Genomic DNA, 14,142 nt, shown 5'->3' with positions numbered 1-14,142 from the left:
CCAATTAGGGAACCAAAGACTTTATGGCTTCAGAGGACTCATGACATCATGATGAGTCAGGGCAGCCACCTAGTCCCTCCAGATGAGGGTCCTCATCTCTGGATCTAAAGGTTTCCCTTCTGAGGCCCCAGACCCAGGTGGAGGGTCTGCAGTAAGACAGAACAAGATGTAGGAGGGATGAACAACTGAGATACTCAAGTTCAACCTCTAACTGGGCATTGAGACGTCTTCCTGTCTTCTTAGATGGTGGCAGTCACTGGAGACCTGACTTAAAGGTTGGTGAGATGAGATGGAATTGAGTGCAGGATAGTGGAAATGGGGTGTGAGGAAGGGAGGATATGAGGGTTTGGAATTCCTCAACGTGACAAGCGTGCTCCTAGGAAGGAGCTGGGACTAGCAGCCAGATATCTTCTCCATGTTCAGCTCTTTACAAATCTTCATGAAACACACATACAAATGCATAAAGGAAACTCTAGAAATACCTCTAGAGTGTCAGAAAGACTGAACATCAGTCAAAGACTTTTTTGATGATAAAATCTACTTTTACAAAAAATGTTAAGTAATCCGTGGATACTTGGAAAACAAGATAATTTAAAGCATGAAAAAAAAAAAAGAAGAAAGAAAGAAAATCACTCCTGTAGCCATTACACAGATCTCTTGAAATTTCTTCGAATTTTTTTCCTCATCATACTGCACATATTAGGAATATTTTTCTTCAGTAGCAATAAATGTCCATCAAAAACTTTTATCAGTAGACAAGGGCTATTTCTTGTAAAAACCATATAATTCTCCCCTACTTTTTAGTATTGTGGTAAAATTCATAAAACATAAAATTTATCATCTTAAAAATGTTTTAAGCAATGTAATTTCCCTTATGATCTTATATTGTTGAAAATAAACTCTAAGCTTTAGATCTGCATCTTGGTTCTATGATCCTACTAAATATGTGACTTTGGAATATAACTTAAGCTCTTTGGGCCCAAATATGGTTATTGAAAAATAGATTCTGCCCTGAAAAAGCAAAACTCCTAGAATAAAATATGATGGTTGGGCAAACTGGGAGAAGGTGGGGAAAAAAAAATCTAAGTGTGCTAGCTTCCTGGGTCTGCTGTGAGGATTGATGTGGGAAATCACAATGGTCAGTGAGGAGTTCCTGGTGAGTTTGAGATAGTGAGAGAGCCTGAGCTTCCTCCTGGGAGTTTCTTTCCTTCTGTTGGTTCATTTATTTCCCCCATTTCTTTTTTCCACAAAAATAACAATAGTTTAACAGTATGAATGACAGTAATAACTCTCATGTGTTGACAATTTTCTCTGCACTAAGGTCCGTCTAGTCAAGACTATGATTTTTCTAGTAGTCATGTATGGATGTGAGAGTTGTACTATAAAGAAAGTTTAGTGCAGAAGAATGATGATTTTGAACTGTGGTGTTAGAGAAGACTCTTGAGAGTCCCTTGGACTGCAAGGAGATCCAACCAGTCCATCCTAAAAGAGCTCAGTCCTGGGTGTTCATTGCAAGGACTGATGTTGAAGCTGAAACTCCAATACTTTGGCCACTTGATGTGAAGAACTGACTCATTCAAAAAGACCCTGATTCTGGGAAAGATTGAGGGCAGGAGGAGAAGGGGATGACAGAGGATGAGACAGTTGGATGGCATCACTGACTCAATGGATATCGGTTTGGGTGGACTCAAGGAGTTGGTGATGGACAGGGAGGCCTGGTGTGCTGCGGTTCATGGGGTCACACAGAGTCAGACAGGACTGAGCGACTGAACTGAACTGAAACTTTAGCTTTTCTTCACTAAGGTAAATATTAAATCTAAGTTCATTCATATGGGGTAGGTACGATGACTACCTCTGGTTTACAGACGAGCAAATAATGCACAGAGAGGTAAAACAACTTCCTAAATGTCAAAGAGCCTGTGTCCGAGCTACACTTTGCACCAGGTAGCCCAGCTCTGCTGTGTCAGCTCTCAGCCCTCTCCCAACTGATCATGAAAACAAGATTACCCACTCCCCTCATACTTTCCTGTGCTGTCACTTTTATGTTACTCTTGTTAAAACACTTCTGTGCTGCTCCCATGGCTGAGGGCTCTGGAAGTCCCATTGTGTCCTCCCACAATCTCTATATACACCCCCCAGCATATGCCACCCACAAGTTAATGCCACCCCCAAGCCTCTGTACCATCACAAGTCTCTGAGTGGCTGGTGATGATTTCCCCAGTTGAAGACGTGAATCCTGGAATGCAGCGACAGGATTTGGCATCAACACATTTGGAGTTTGGAGGGCACCACTGAGCACAATGTGTAGAGTCTGTGTGGATGAAGGTCATGGTCAGAAGATCCAAGAAACTGAGGAAGTCAGCTGCATGCTAGAGACCCAACAGTAGAAGAGGGGAGGAAAGTGTTGAATGGCTGCCACTAGAAGTGGAAAGCCTCAGAAAACTCTGGACATAATGAGGAAGAGTAACAGCTGTTAGTATCCTTAGAGGATACTTTTGCAGAATAAACCTCCTTTCCCCATTTTATTGGTGAGAGGACTCAGACCATGGCATACACCAATGCCAGCTTGTGTCATCAATGGAGCTGGGTGCAGAGACTCACTTTTAAGTTTCTGGACTGCATTCTTCATTGTCTTCAGCAGTCGTAGATTGAGTTCTGCAGCAGAAAGACAGAGATGACAAAGAGGGGAGAGTTGAGCTCTAATTGCAACCACTATCCCCACAGTCTTTGCCTTCTTATTGGATGTCTCTGGCTCACTCTCAGCAATATTCCTGAGACTCTTCTACTTTACTTGGAATCAAGGAATCACCACTTTCCCTCTATTTCTTGGGCCTCTCGAGGGATCAGTCACTGATAGACACAGCCCCAGTGGAACCTCATGTTCTACATGTTTGTAGAAAGAACAGTGCTCTCCCATCCATGCTAGCTCGGACTCTAGCTCCATGAAGCTGGTCCAAGACCCATCCCTGAGTCAGGACCCACAATAAGCTTTCAGGAAGGGGTGAGGGGTATAAAAATGATGCCAGACAGGCCAGAGGCTCCTGGACATTGGGGACCAGACTGGGGGTACAACGGGGGTCTACTTCCAGCCATGCAGGCTTGGTGCTGTGAGGATCCATTTCCTATACCCCTGGAAGGCATTTTCCAAACTGAAATGAAATGATAAGACTCATCATCTGAGTGAGCCAGCTTTGTGTGAGGGCTGGGTGGCTGAAGAAGGAAGCAGGTGGTGATGGATGAGGAGTGGCTGGTGTTTTTGTCTCCTTGGCCCTGGGCATCCAACTAAGGATGCAAGCTTGTGGGGTCCTTCTGCACAAGGCTCAAGTGGTCTGAGTCAATGTGGGGCCTTTGTTGACCTCCTAAGTAGAGAGTCAGGCTAGGACAATGAAGCCCAGTGACACTCTCCGTTTCCATCTGTGCCAGATGGGAGCCACTTTGAGTATATGTGGTGTGGTTCATGTCACCCACCCATTCTGACATAACATCCTCCCAGGTTCCAGGCATTTGAGTTTCCCATAGGCTCGTTAATCAAAATTATTGGTTAGGGGCATGGTGGATATTTGCATAGTGAAATAAACAAAGGCTGACTGGCCAAGGAACTGGGTAAGGTTATCCAGGGGCAGTGCTGGCTGGGGAAGATGGGGCCACCCTTGAATATCCCCCTTTCAACATTTCTAGACAGAGTTCTCAGGTCCATCATTCCAGGAGAGTCTGAAAGGACCCCTAGCTTGCCCAAACCTGTATGGGATCCAGGTGAGAAAGGTCTCATCTTGGCAATTAATGATGAAGAATACAGATAGTGCCCTGGGACTCCTTGCACTGGATGTCAACTCCTGAAATGTCTTGAATACCACTCCTCTCTTTATTTTAATAAAGTAAGGTGCCAAGTGTCAAAAGGGCATCAAATATTGCAGAAATGACACTCTGTGTGGGGTTATGACCCTTGGGGTTTGGAGAGAGAGGGGATAGCAGTAGGTGCTGAGAATAGACCTGTGGCCTGGAGTAAGTGGCCAAACTTAATGAATGAGGAAATGAAAAAAATTGGTTCCTTCTTACCAAGTGTTTTATTAGTACACTCATTCTCAAATTCTTTTTGAGAAAGAGTTCTGTTTCCTTTGCATTGACGCCGTGTGTTGTTAAAGTTCTGGCAGTCTACATATATTCCACAGGACACTTTCCATGATGGTCCACACTTGTTGATGTCTGGAACACAACAGGACAAAAGGTCACCTCTCAAATGTATGAATTCCATTGTGAATTCACATGGCACTCACCTCCGTCCTGATCTTGACACAAGGACTGAATTGATTCAGCTCCTTATTAGCTCTTATAGGGTTAGGCTGAACTAGCACCAGTTGCTCCAGAAAGCTGGCTTACTGTTCTACTCATCCCTGCTCTCTGACTTGATCTGCATGCACCTTAATTCAAACACTCTGCTGTGTCATATGGGGACTGGAAGGAGGTCTGCATCCCCGCTGCAGGCCTTTTGGGGTGGACAGAAAAAATGACTTGGTTCCAGACCATCCTCTTGGTTGCTGTTTGCATCATCAGAGACACGCATGTGAGCTCCAGTCATTCCAAGTGTGAGTGATCGTGACACTGAAGGCTTCCCACGATGCTGAGGAAATGGAGACAGTCATGGCTGGAGGATTGTCCAGAGTGATATCCATCATTTACAGTGGAGGTTAGGGCTAGGTGATCAGGCTCCTACCCATTGATCCCCTCCACCTCCACTTTAGTCATAGCAGCCCTAGTACACCCCATAATTTTATCAGGCACTCCCCCAGCTCTCAATGTTAAGACTTCTCGAGATGCTCCAGGATGTCTCTAGGGGAGATTTGCTCTCTCCACTTCTGTAGAAATCCCATTTTATCAGAGCCTGTTATGCATGGGAAAGAGGAAGCAGCTCACAGTTGAATCACTGTAGGTGTTCTCTGGTGTTTTACCTCTCCCTGTTCCTAAACCTAGGAGGAAAGGTGCCCATGAGCCCAGTCCCCTTGGAATAGGTCAGGGAACCATAGAGCAAGTTCTGGACACCAATGCTAAGAACAACAGCAACTTAGTAAAAATGCAGGAATAAAATGTTTGGCCCTTGTACATGTATGAGCTTCTTCCAGTCAGGGGGCCAAAGATGTTTAGAGCCTGGAAGGACTCACAGGGTCATGATCAGTCAGGGTAGGCAACTGGTCTTTCCCAGATCAGAGTTTCTTATCCAGCCTCTTGACATTCTCTTCTAAGAACCTAGGTCCAGGTTATGGGTAGTATTAACATAAGGATATGAATGGAAGGGGGAGGAATGCATAGCTGAGGAATTCTTGTTTGGCCACCATCTGATCACTGAGACTTCCTCGTCTCAGATGATGGCAATAGCTGGAGACCCATATTCAAGGTTGAGGGATAGGGAGGTATGGAGTGGGGGCATATTGGAATGAGTACTGGAAGGGGAAGACATAAGGATGGGAGATTCCTCAACCTGACAAGTGTAGTCCAAGGAAGGAGCTGGAATCCAGTTACAACAACAACCAGATTTCCTCTCCAGGTTCAAGAGTCTGCATATCTCCCTGAGACACACACATGCAAGTTCACAAAGGAATCTTTCAGATAGTTCCAGGGTCAAGTAAGGGCTGTGCAGTAATCACAACATCTTTTCCTTTCTTTGATAAAATTTACTTTCTCCCAAATTTTAAATAATAAATGGATACTTAGAAAACAGAGAAGTAAAAAAAAAAAGGGGGGGGGGGAGGAAATCACCCAGAAGTCTAGTATCCTAGAATATTGTAGGCTTTTTCTTTTTTACTCATTGATTCAAATATGCTAGGAATAATTTATTTTATTACCAATAACTTAGACTATTTTGAGTAGATGAAGAATATTTCTTGAAAAATCATATAATTTTCTTTTACCTCATTAAAAAAATATGCAGTAAAATGCCCATAACAAAAGTTTTCATCTTAGCTTTATGTTTAATGATTTCCTTTTGTGGTTCTATATTTTTGAAGAATAAAAACTCCTTGCCTTTAGACATGGTCGTGGTTTCTACTACCTTATCAGTTATATAACTTTGGACATCACTCAATCTCTTCAAGCCTGAATTTGCTAATTACAAAAAGCAGGTTACCTTGAAATAATAAAATTCATAGAAAAAACCATACTGTATAAGCTCCTTGACATTGATCCTGGCAATAACTTTTTTTTTTTTAATTGACAGCAAAAGCAAAGCAATAAAAGCAAACTAGAGAGGTGGGACTCCATCAAACTACACAGCTCTGTACAGCAAAATGAGGTGAAATCACTCAGTTGTGTCCCACCCTATGGACTATACAACCCATGGAATTCTCCAGGCCAGAATACTGGAGTGGGTAGCTGTTACCTTCTCCAGGGGACCTTCCCAACCCAAGGATTGAACCCAGGTCTCCCACATTGCAGGCAGATTCTTTACCAGCTGAGTCACAAGGGAAGCCCAAGAATTTTGGAGTGGGTAGCCTATCCCTTCTCCAGAGGATCTTCCTGACCCAGGAATTGAACCAGGGTCTCTTGCATTGCAGGCAGATTCTTTACCAACTGAGCTATCAGGGAAGACTGCACAGCAAAAGGATCTATCCCCAAAATGAAAAGAAAATCTATAATATCAGATACTAATTTACAAATCATACATAAACAAGGGGTTAATATCCAAAATGTATAAAGAACTCATACGACTCAATAGCAAAAAAAGAACCAAACAAAATGATTGAGTAAAAAATGGGTAGATGACCTGAATAGACATTTTCCCAAAGAAGACTACCAAATGGCCATCAGGTACATGAAAGTGTGTTCAACATCACCAATCATTAACAAAAAGGAAATCAAAACCAGGATCAGATATCACCTCACACTTATTAGAATAACTATTATCAAAAAGATAAGAAAGAACAAGTGTTAGTGATGAAGTGGAGGAAAGGACTTTTATGCATTTTTGTGTCAATTAAATTTGCAGCCCCTCTGGGACTGCCCACTTCCTTCATGCTTTCTTAAAGTGTCTCCTTTCTTATTCTCAACAAAGTGCTTCTGAGCTGCCTCCAAGCTGAATGCTATAGATGTACCACAGCCTCTCCCCAAATCTGTCTGAGCATTTCCACCACCCCAAGGCTCTGTACCATGGCAACTCTCCAAGGGGCTGGTGAATCTGTCCTCAGATGCAGAACTGAACCCAGGAATGCAGCGGCAGGCATCGGTGTTGACACATGGAGGGTTTGGAGGGCACCACCAAGCACAGGCTGTGAGGGAAGAAGCAGTGGGGATGGAGACTCAGTCAGAAGGTCAAGGAGGAACAAAGCCTGCTTCAAGCTGGTGGTCTAGGAGTAGAGGAAGGGAAGGAACGGATGGGATGGCTTCCACTGGAAGTTTTTGTTGTTTAGACACTAAGTCATGTTTGACTCTTTGTGACCCCATGGACTTTAGCCCACCAGGCTCCAAGGGATTATCCAGGCAAGAATGCTAAAGTGAGTTGCCATTTTCCTCCTCCAGGGGATCTTCATGATTCAGGAATTAAACCTGTGTCTCCTGCATTGGCAGACACATTCTTTACCACTGAGTCACCTGGAAAGCCCTCTCTTGGAATAGGAAGAGACAAAAACTTCTGAGCATGTTGGGGTGGGGAGGAATAGCTTCTCTTACATTCATTAAACTGTGTCTGAACCTTACACTCAGGGTAAGCCTACTTTCTCCTTCCTTTGTTGGTAAGAGGACACAAACCCCAGCATATGCTCCACAGCTTATGTCACTAATGGGGCTGGCTGAGCAGACTTACGTTTCTTGTTCAAGGATGTGGATTCCGTTGGCAAAAACAGCAGAATCAAGAATCCTGGGGCAGAGAAACAGAAAGATGACCGAGTAGAGTCACACTCAATTTCACCCCCTGTCCCCATAGCCTTTGCCTCCTGGGGATGTGCTTCTGGGCCCTGTATCCTTCAGCTTTCCAGTGGCATCTCATATTCTCTGCTACTGTATTCAGAATTGAGAACTCAGCTTTTCACCTCCAAGTCTTGGATTTCCCTGAGGAGTCAGTCATCGATGGACACAGTCCTCATGGAGAATCAGGTGCTATAGGTAAAGGATAGGGAATACATAGACCAACAGCTGATGTCAGCAACACATCTTTGAAATTCCAACCTCTTCCAGTGGAAGTGTTAAATTGTGGAGGAGAAAGTTCTTTAGATTGGTGTACCTAGGTTCTTTGTTCTCTGACAATGGCAGAAATCTGCTCTGAAGATTTCTCTTTCAGGATCTCTCTTCACATTTAACATACCTGACACAGATGAGTTTGGGTAGTAGAAGTGAAACAGCCCCGAGTTGGTGCCCTAGCTCACAATTACATCAGCAGGGCATGGAGCCCTGGAATCAGGAGACAGGGAGCATGTGAGAAATCAGAACTAAGCCAACTTCTAAGGTAGGAGAACTAAGGTAGACTCACTATCACCTTGTTAAATGGCCTCTCCACATATAGCACCAACTTCTATGAAACTGAAAGAGTTAGTGGCTCAGTCATATCTGACTCTTTGTGACCCCAAGGACTGTAGCCCACCAGGTGACTCTTCTGTCCATGGAATTCTCCAGGCAAGAATACTGGAGTAGGTAGCCATTCCTTTCTCCAGGGGATCTTCCCTACCCAGGGATCAAATCTGGGTCTCCTGCATTTCAGCAGATTCTTTTTTTTTTTTTTTTTTTGGTTTATTTATTTTTCTTTTCTTTTTTTTTTTTAATTTTTATTAGTTGGAGGCTAATTACTTTACATCATTACAGTAGTTTTTGTTATACATTGAAATGAATTAGCCATGGATTTACATGTATTCCCCATCCCAATCCCCCTCCCACCTCCCTCTCCACCCGATCCCTGAGCCACGAGAGAAGTCCAATGACTTCTGTGGTTCCTTCCAAGTGAACTCCTGGCCCTGCTATAGTGTATCAAGAGCACAGCCTTTTTTCTTGATCTGCCAGTTTGGTCTGAGAAAATGAGTTACTGATCAAGTTTTCTGTTATGAAAAGAACCTTTATATGTGGAATCTAAACAGAAATAATACAAATTAACTTACTTGCAAAACAGAAAGAGTCGCATAGACATAGAGAATGAACTTATGGTTGCCAGGGGGGAAGAATGGAGGGAAGGGATAGTTAGGGAGTTGGGGATGGACCTGTACACAATGCTATATTTAAAATGTATAACTAACAAGGACCTACTACACAGCACAGGGAACTCTGCTCAATGTTATGTGGCAATCTGGATGGGAGAGAGTTTGGGGGAGAATGGATACATGTGCATGCATGGCTGAGTCCCTTCACTGTTCACCTAAAGCTATCACAACGTTATTAACTGGACGTGTGTGTGTGTGTGTGTGTGTGTGTGTGTGTGTATGTTCATTGCTCAGTCCTGTCTTACTATTTGCAACCCCATGGAGTGAAGCCTGCCAGGCTCCTTTGTCCATGAAATTCTCCAGACAAAGATACAGGAGTGGGTTGCCATTCCCTTCTCCAGAGGATTTTCTTGACCCAGGGATTGAACCCACATCTCATTATGTCTCCTGCTTTGGTAGGAAGGTTCTTTACCATCTGTGCTACCTGGGAAGTCCCTAATTGGCTACCCTCCAATACAAAATAAAAGTTTTTAAAAAAATGAATAAAAAAGAAAACTATGGGTGCAAAGATAAAATTTACTCTTATAGGCAATATGTGCACCACATATTATAGTCTGTCATCTTATCCATGTGAGGCAGTGAATCCTATGAATATTTTTTTATGATCTGTGAGTCTGCACAGAATTTTCCCCAAATGTGCCCAGCATTAAGAAAAGTCATGTTTCACATATCAGAATATAAGAAATATGGCCATTCTCATAAAAACCAGGAAACAATTTATAAGCAATGAGGACAGTATATAAGGACCACTTGACTTACTAGGTAACAGGTATTATTATAAACAGTGAAGAAAATACAGATTCATCAGAATTAAACTGACCTTCCTGATACTGTTTTTTCACCAAATCACTATTGAAAGTGTTAGTTGCTCAGCTGTGTCTGATTCTTTGCCTCCGCATAGGCTGCAGCCCACTAGGCTTCTCTGTCCATGGAATTTTCCAGGCAAGAATACTGGAGTGGTTTCCTTCAAATCATTCCATCCCACATAAAGCCTATAGACTAAGTAATGGTGTTTTTCTTATGCCATTAGAATTTTCAAATAGGTTGGTTTTCCACTCTTCTGGAAAAAAAAAAAAGTTTATCAGGCTTGTCTCAGCCATAGTACCCAGATATTTTGTCAAACACGAGTCTAGATGCTGCTGCAGAGTTTTGTTTTGCTTTTTAAAAATGAGATTAACATTTAAATCAGGGCTTCCCAGGGCTTCACTTAGTGGTAAAGAATCCACCTGCCTAGCAGGAGATGCAGGCTCAATCCCTGGGCTGGGAAGATCCCCTGGAGAAGAAATTAGCAGTTGCTCCAGTATTTTTGTCTGGGAAATCCCATGTACAGAGAAGCCTGGTGGATTACAGTCCATCGGGTCCCAAAGAATCTGAGACGACTTTGTGACTAAACATGCATGCACACACCCATTTAAATCAATAGACTTTGAGTAAAGCAGATTACTCTCCATTATATAGGTGATCCTTTTTCAAACAGTTGAAAACCTTAGAGTGAAAAGACTGACCTCACTGAGGAAGGGAGAATTCTTCTAGATTGCATTTGGACTTGAGAAGCAGCATTAGGTCTTCCCAGGGTTTCCAGCCTGCCTCCCTGTCCTGTAGATTCTGAACTTTCCAACCTCTGCATTCCTATGAACAAGATCCTTCAATAAATCCCTTTCTCCTTCCTTCTCTATAAACATTCCAGTGAATTCTGTTTCTCAGGGAAACCTGGATTAATACAGGTGGTAAAATGAGAAATCTTTAAGTCCCCAATTTGCCTAGAAGTAAGTTTCACCAGTTTTCTCCTTTGGAACTTACTATCAATGTGCTAATATCCTTAAAATTTCTACTTGTCTATCCCTTATAGAGATAGTAGGAAAGCAAGTTAAATATCAAGGATGATATTTAAGTCTGGATGATATCCAGTCTGTGAATAGAGTCCCCAAACAGCTTTATTTTTCTATACCCCGTGTTATAATTCTACACACCTGGAAGCAACCTTAGATAGCCGTTTTTCATGATGTAGAGATCAGCAAGCCCAGCCACGGAAGACATCTGATCTTGGTCTGTGTGTGTTGAAAAGACTTCTTGTTTTAAGTGTTACTTGCACTTTGAAGAAGCTGACTGAGGAAAATGCTGATCTGGATTCTTTCTTCCCTTTTAATCTGCCCTATGATTAACTCCTTAGAAACTGCAGTTCTATTTTTGAACTATGTGCATGGTATTTATACTGAATTAGTATTTGGGTTTCCCTTGTGGTTCAGCTGGTAAAGAATCTTGCTGCAATGTAGGAGACCCCGGTTCGATTCATGGGCCAGGAAGATCCACTAGAGAAGGGAAAGGCTACCTACTCCAGTATTCCGGCCTGGAGAATTCCATGAACTGGATAGTCCATGGGGTCACAAATAGTGGGACACGACTGAACGACTTTCACATAGTATTTGTACTGAAATACTCACTGAAGGTGGTTTTTGAATCTTTTTGGTATATTTCAGTTCAGTTCAGTCACTCAGTCATGTCCAATTCTCTGTGACCCCATGAACCACAGCACGCCAGGCCCCCTTGTCCATCACCAACTCCCGGAGCCCACCCAAACCCATGTCCAGTGAGTTGATGATGCCATCCAACTATCTCATCCTCTGTTGTCCCCTTCTCCTCTTGCCCTCAATCTTTCCCAGCATCAGGGACTTTTCCAATGAGTCAGCTCTTCGCACCAGGAGGCCAAAGTATTGGAGTTTCAGTTTCAACATCAGTCCTTCCAATGAACACCCAGGACTGAGCTCCTTTAGGATGGGCTGGTTGGATCTTCTTACAGTCCAAGGGACTCTCAAGAGTCTTCTCCAACAACACAGTTCAAAAGCATCAATTCTTTGGTGCTCAGCTTTCTTTATAGTCCAACTCTCACATCCATACATGACCACTGGAAAAACCATAGCCTTGACTAAATGGACTTTGTTGACAAAGGAATGTCTCTTCTTTAATATGCTCTCTAGGTTGGTCATAACTTTCCTTCCAAGGATTAAGTGTCTTTTAATTTCATGGCTGCAATCACCATCTGCAGTGATTTTGGAGCCCAGAAAAGTAAAGTCAACCACTCTTTCCACTGTTTCCCCATCTATCTGCCATGAGTGATGGAACCAGATGCCGTGATCTTAGTTTTCTGAATGTTGAGCTTTAAGCTAACTTTTTCACTCTCCGAAGGTGTGATACTATGTATAAGAAAACCTCCCCAACATGAATAATCATACTGGACTTTTTACCCCTATGAGGTTCTTAGGTCAGAGTGAGCAGAATTATGTATTTATTAGTGGACATTTAAAAATCATGTTGTAATGGGCACACAATATGAGTTTCAAATGTGAAACAGGATTATTTGATATTTGTATATATTGCCAAATGATTACCGAAATAAGTCATTAACATCCATCACCACACAGTTGCAAATTGTTTTTCCTTGTGATGGGAACTTTCAACTTTTTGGCCAATTCAATTATCAATTCAACAAAAAAATTCAACTGAATTAGGCAAGTTAACTCACAGGTAGGTGTTCTTTGATGCCCCTCACATTTATTTTCTTTGTCCTCAGGGTCCAAGGGCTCCAGTTATGAACAACAATGACCACCACCACCATCTCCCCATTTCTAAGGTACAGTCTGTTTGACCATAAACAGCTATGGTGCCCCATCCCCAGTCAGAGGTTGGTTTCAGAATGGATTGGTGACTCCATTCTTGCAATGAGGACCAAAAGCTGTGGGCTTCTAGTAAGATTCCTCCTTCCTAAGAAAAAAACCCTGGCATCCCTTTTCTTTCAGGGCATTGCAATTTCTGGATGCAATGCTGGAATGGCTCCATCCAGCAGCCTGAAAAGGGGCACCAGTCCAGTCAGAAAGGCAGAGCAGAAAAATGGACCTTGATGACATTGCTGATCAGCTGAATCACTCAATGCTAAAGTTTGTTTGACCTCAGAACTTCCCAGTATGTAGGATAATAAATTTCATGATTGCTTAATCTGGGGAGTATGGAGAGAAAGAGAGAGAGAGAGAGAGAGGGAGAGAGGGCCTCTCACTGTGATTACTGTCAATGGATAAGACTGATTTAGAAGAATCATTAAATTCTGAATGGAACATTAAAAAAAAGGTTTACTTTGTTAGAAACCTTGCAATACAATATTATTAGCTATTGTTGCTTTGTTGCACGTTATATCTACATGACTTATTTTATAACTGGATGCTTGTACCTTTTGATATCCTTCACCCACTTCCCCTCTCTGACCTCTCTTCTCTACATTTACAAACTTGTTTTTTGTCCTATCTTGCTTCTCTAAATCTTTTATAGTCTTATGTTCGTCTGATAGATAAGATGTTTATACATACTTTGGATGTCATTGTGTTTCAAATAAGGCTTTTCATGCTAAGAACTTTGTCTTTAAAGTTTCTTTAGTCAGCTATAGTTCTTGGGGAGTTCTTTCATGTCATTGCATGTAAATCCACATTTTTCTTTTCTGCTGCTTTTGCATGTATCCAGATTTTACAATATGAAGAAATTATATTTTTCCATTCTCTATTTTTATGCCCATACAATAATGCTGCAGTGAATATCTCAAAAGTACCATAAGGAGAACATTTGATATTTTCCTTAGAAGAGACATTATGTGGTTCTAATCTTGGGTTGTAGAGAATATATATTTTATGTTATGATAAATTCTATAACTCTTCTATTTAATAACACTCAAAGTGCCATTGGTGCTATAGGATAGAGTCAGCTTCCTATATGAAATTAACACTCTTGCTGCCATACTTTTTTCATTTTTAATATAAAAATTTTTGTTGTCAGTTGGTTTAAGTGACATATGTACTAGTCCATCATTTATCTCACTTGCTGCTAAGTCACTTCAGTCGTGTCTGACTCTGTGTGGCCCCATAGACGGCAGCCTATCAGGCTCCTCCGTCCCTGGGATTCTCCAGGCAAGAACACTGGAGTGGGTTGCCAT

The 14,142-nt window shown here is 42.2% G+C and overlaps 1 protein-coding gene and 1 long non-coding RNA gene across 2 annotated transcripts in view; one reads left to right on the top strand and one right to left on the bottom strand.

The window, feature by feature from the left end:
• LOC110152028 (adhesion G protein-coupled receptor E2-like) overlaps window positions 1-11,263 on the bottom strand; it is a 46,975-nt gene extending 35,712 nt beyond the window's left edge. Inside the window, exons 1-6 of the mRNA XM_020915510.2 lie at window positions 11,141-11,263; window positions 7,790-7,843; window positions 7,137-7,256; window positions 4,057-4,203; window positions 2,602-2,655; window positions 2,183-2,311 (exon numbers count right to left, since the gene is read on the bottom strand). Of these exons, the coding sequence (XP_020771169.2) occupies window positions 2,183-2,311; window positions 2,602-2,655; window positions 4,057-4,203; window positions 7,137-7,256; window positions 7,790-7,843; window positions 11,141-11,207 (571 nt within the window). The 5' untranslated portion in view covers window positions 11,208-11,263. The remainder of the gene's footprint in view (window positions 1-2,182; window positions 2,312-2,601; window positions 2,656-4,056; window positions 4,204-7,136; window positions 7,257-7,789; window positions 7,844-11,140) is intronic.
• LOC110152029 (uncharacterized) lies at window positions 63-13,200 on the top strand. Its single transcript, XR_002318240.2, has 3 exons — window positions 63-275; window positions 12,739-12,798; window positions 12,965-13,200. It is a non-coding gene; the product is annotated as an uncharacterized lncRNA (long non-coding RNA).
• Window positions 13,201-14,142: the final 942 nt, after the last annotated feature.

This window comes from Odocoileus virginianus, chromosome 3 (genome assembly GCF_023699985.2).
Source record: "Odocoileus virginianus isolate 20LAN1187 ecotype Illinois chromosome 3, Ovbor_1.2, whole genome shotgun sequence".
In the NCBI taxonomy this organism is placed as follows: domain Eukaryota; kingdom Metazoa; phylum Chordata; class Mammalia; order Artiodactyla; family Cervidae; genus Odocoileus; species Odocoileus virginianus.
Note: the sequence above shows the minus strand (reverse complement) of the source record. Positions and strands in the feature narration are given on the sequence as shown.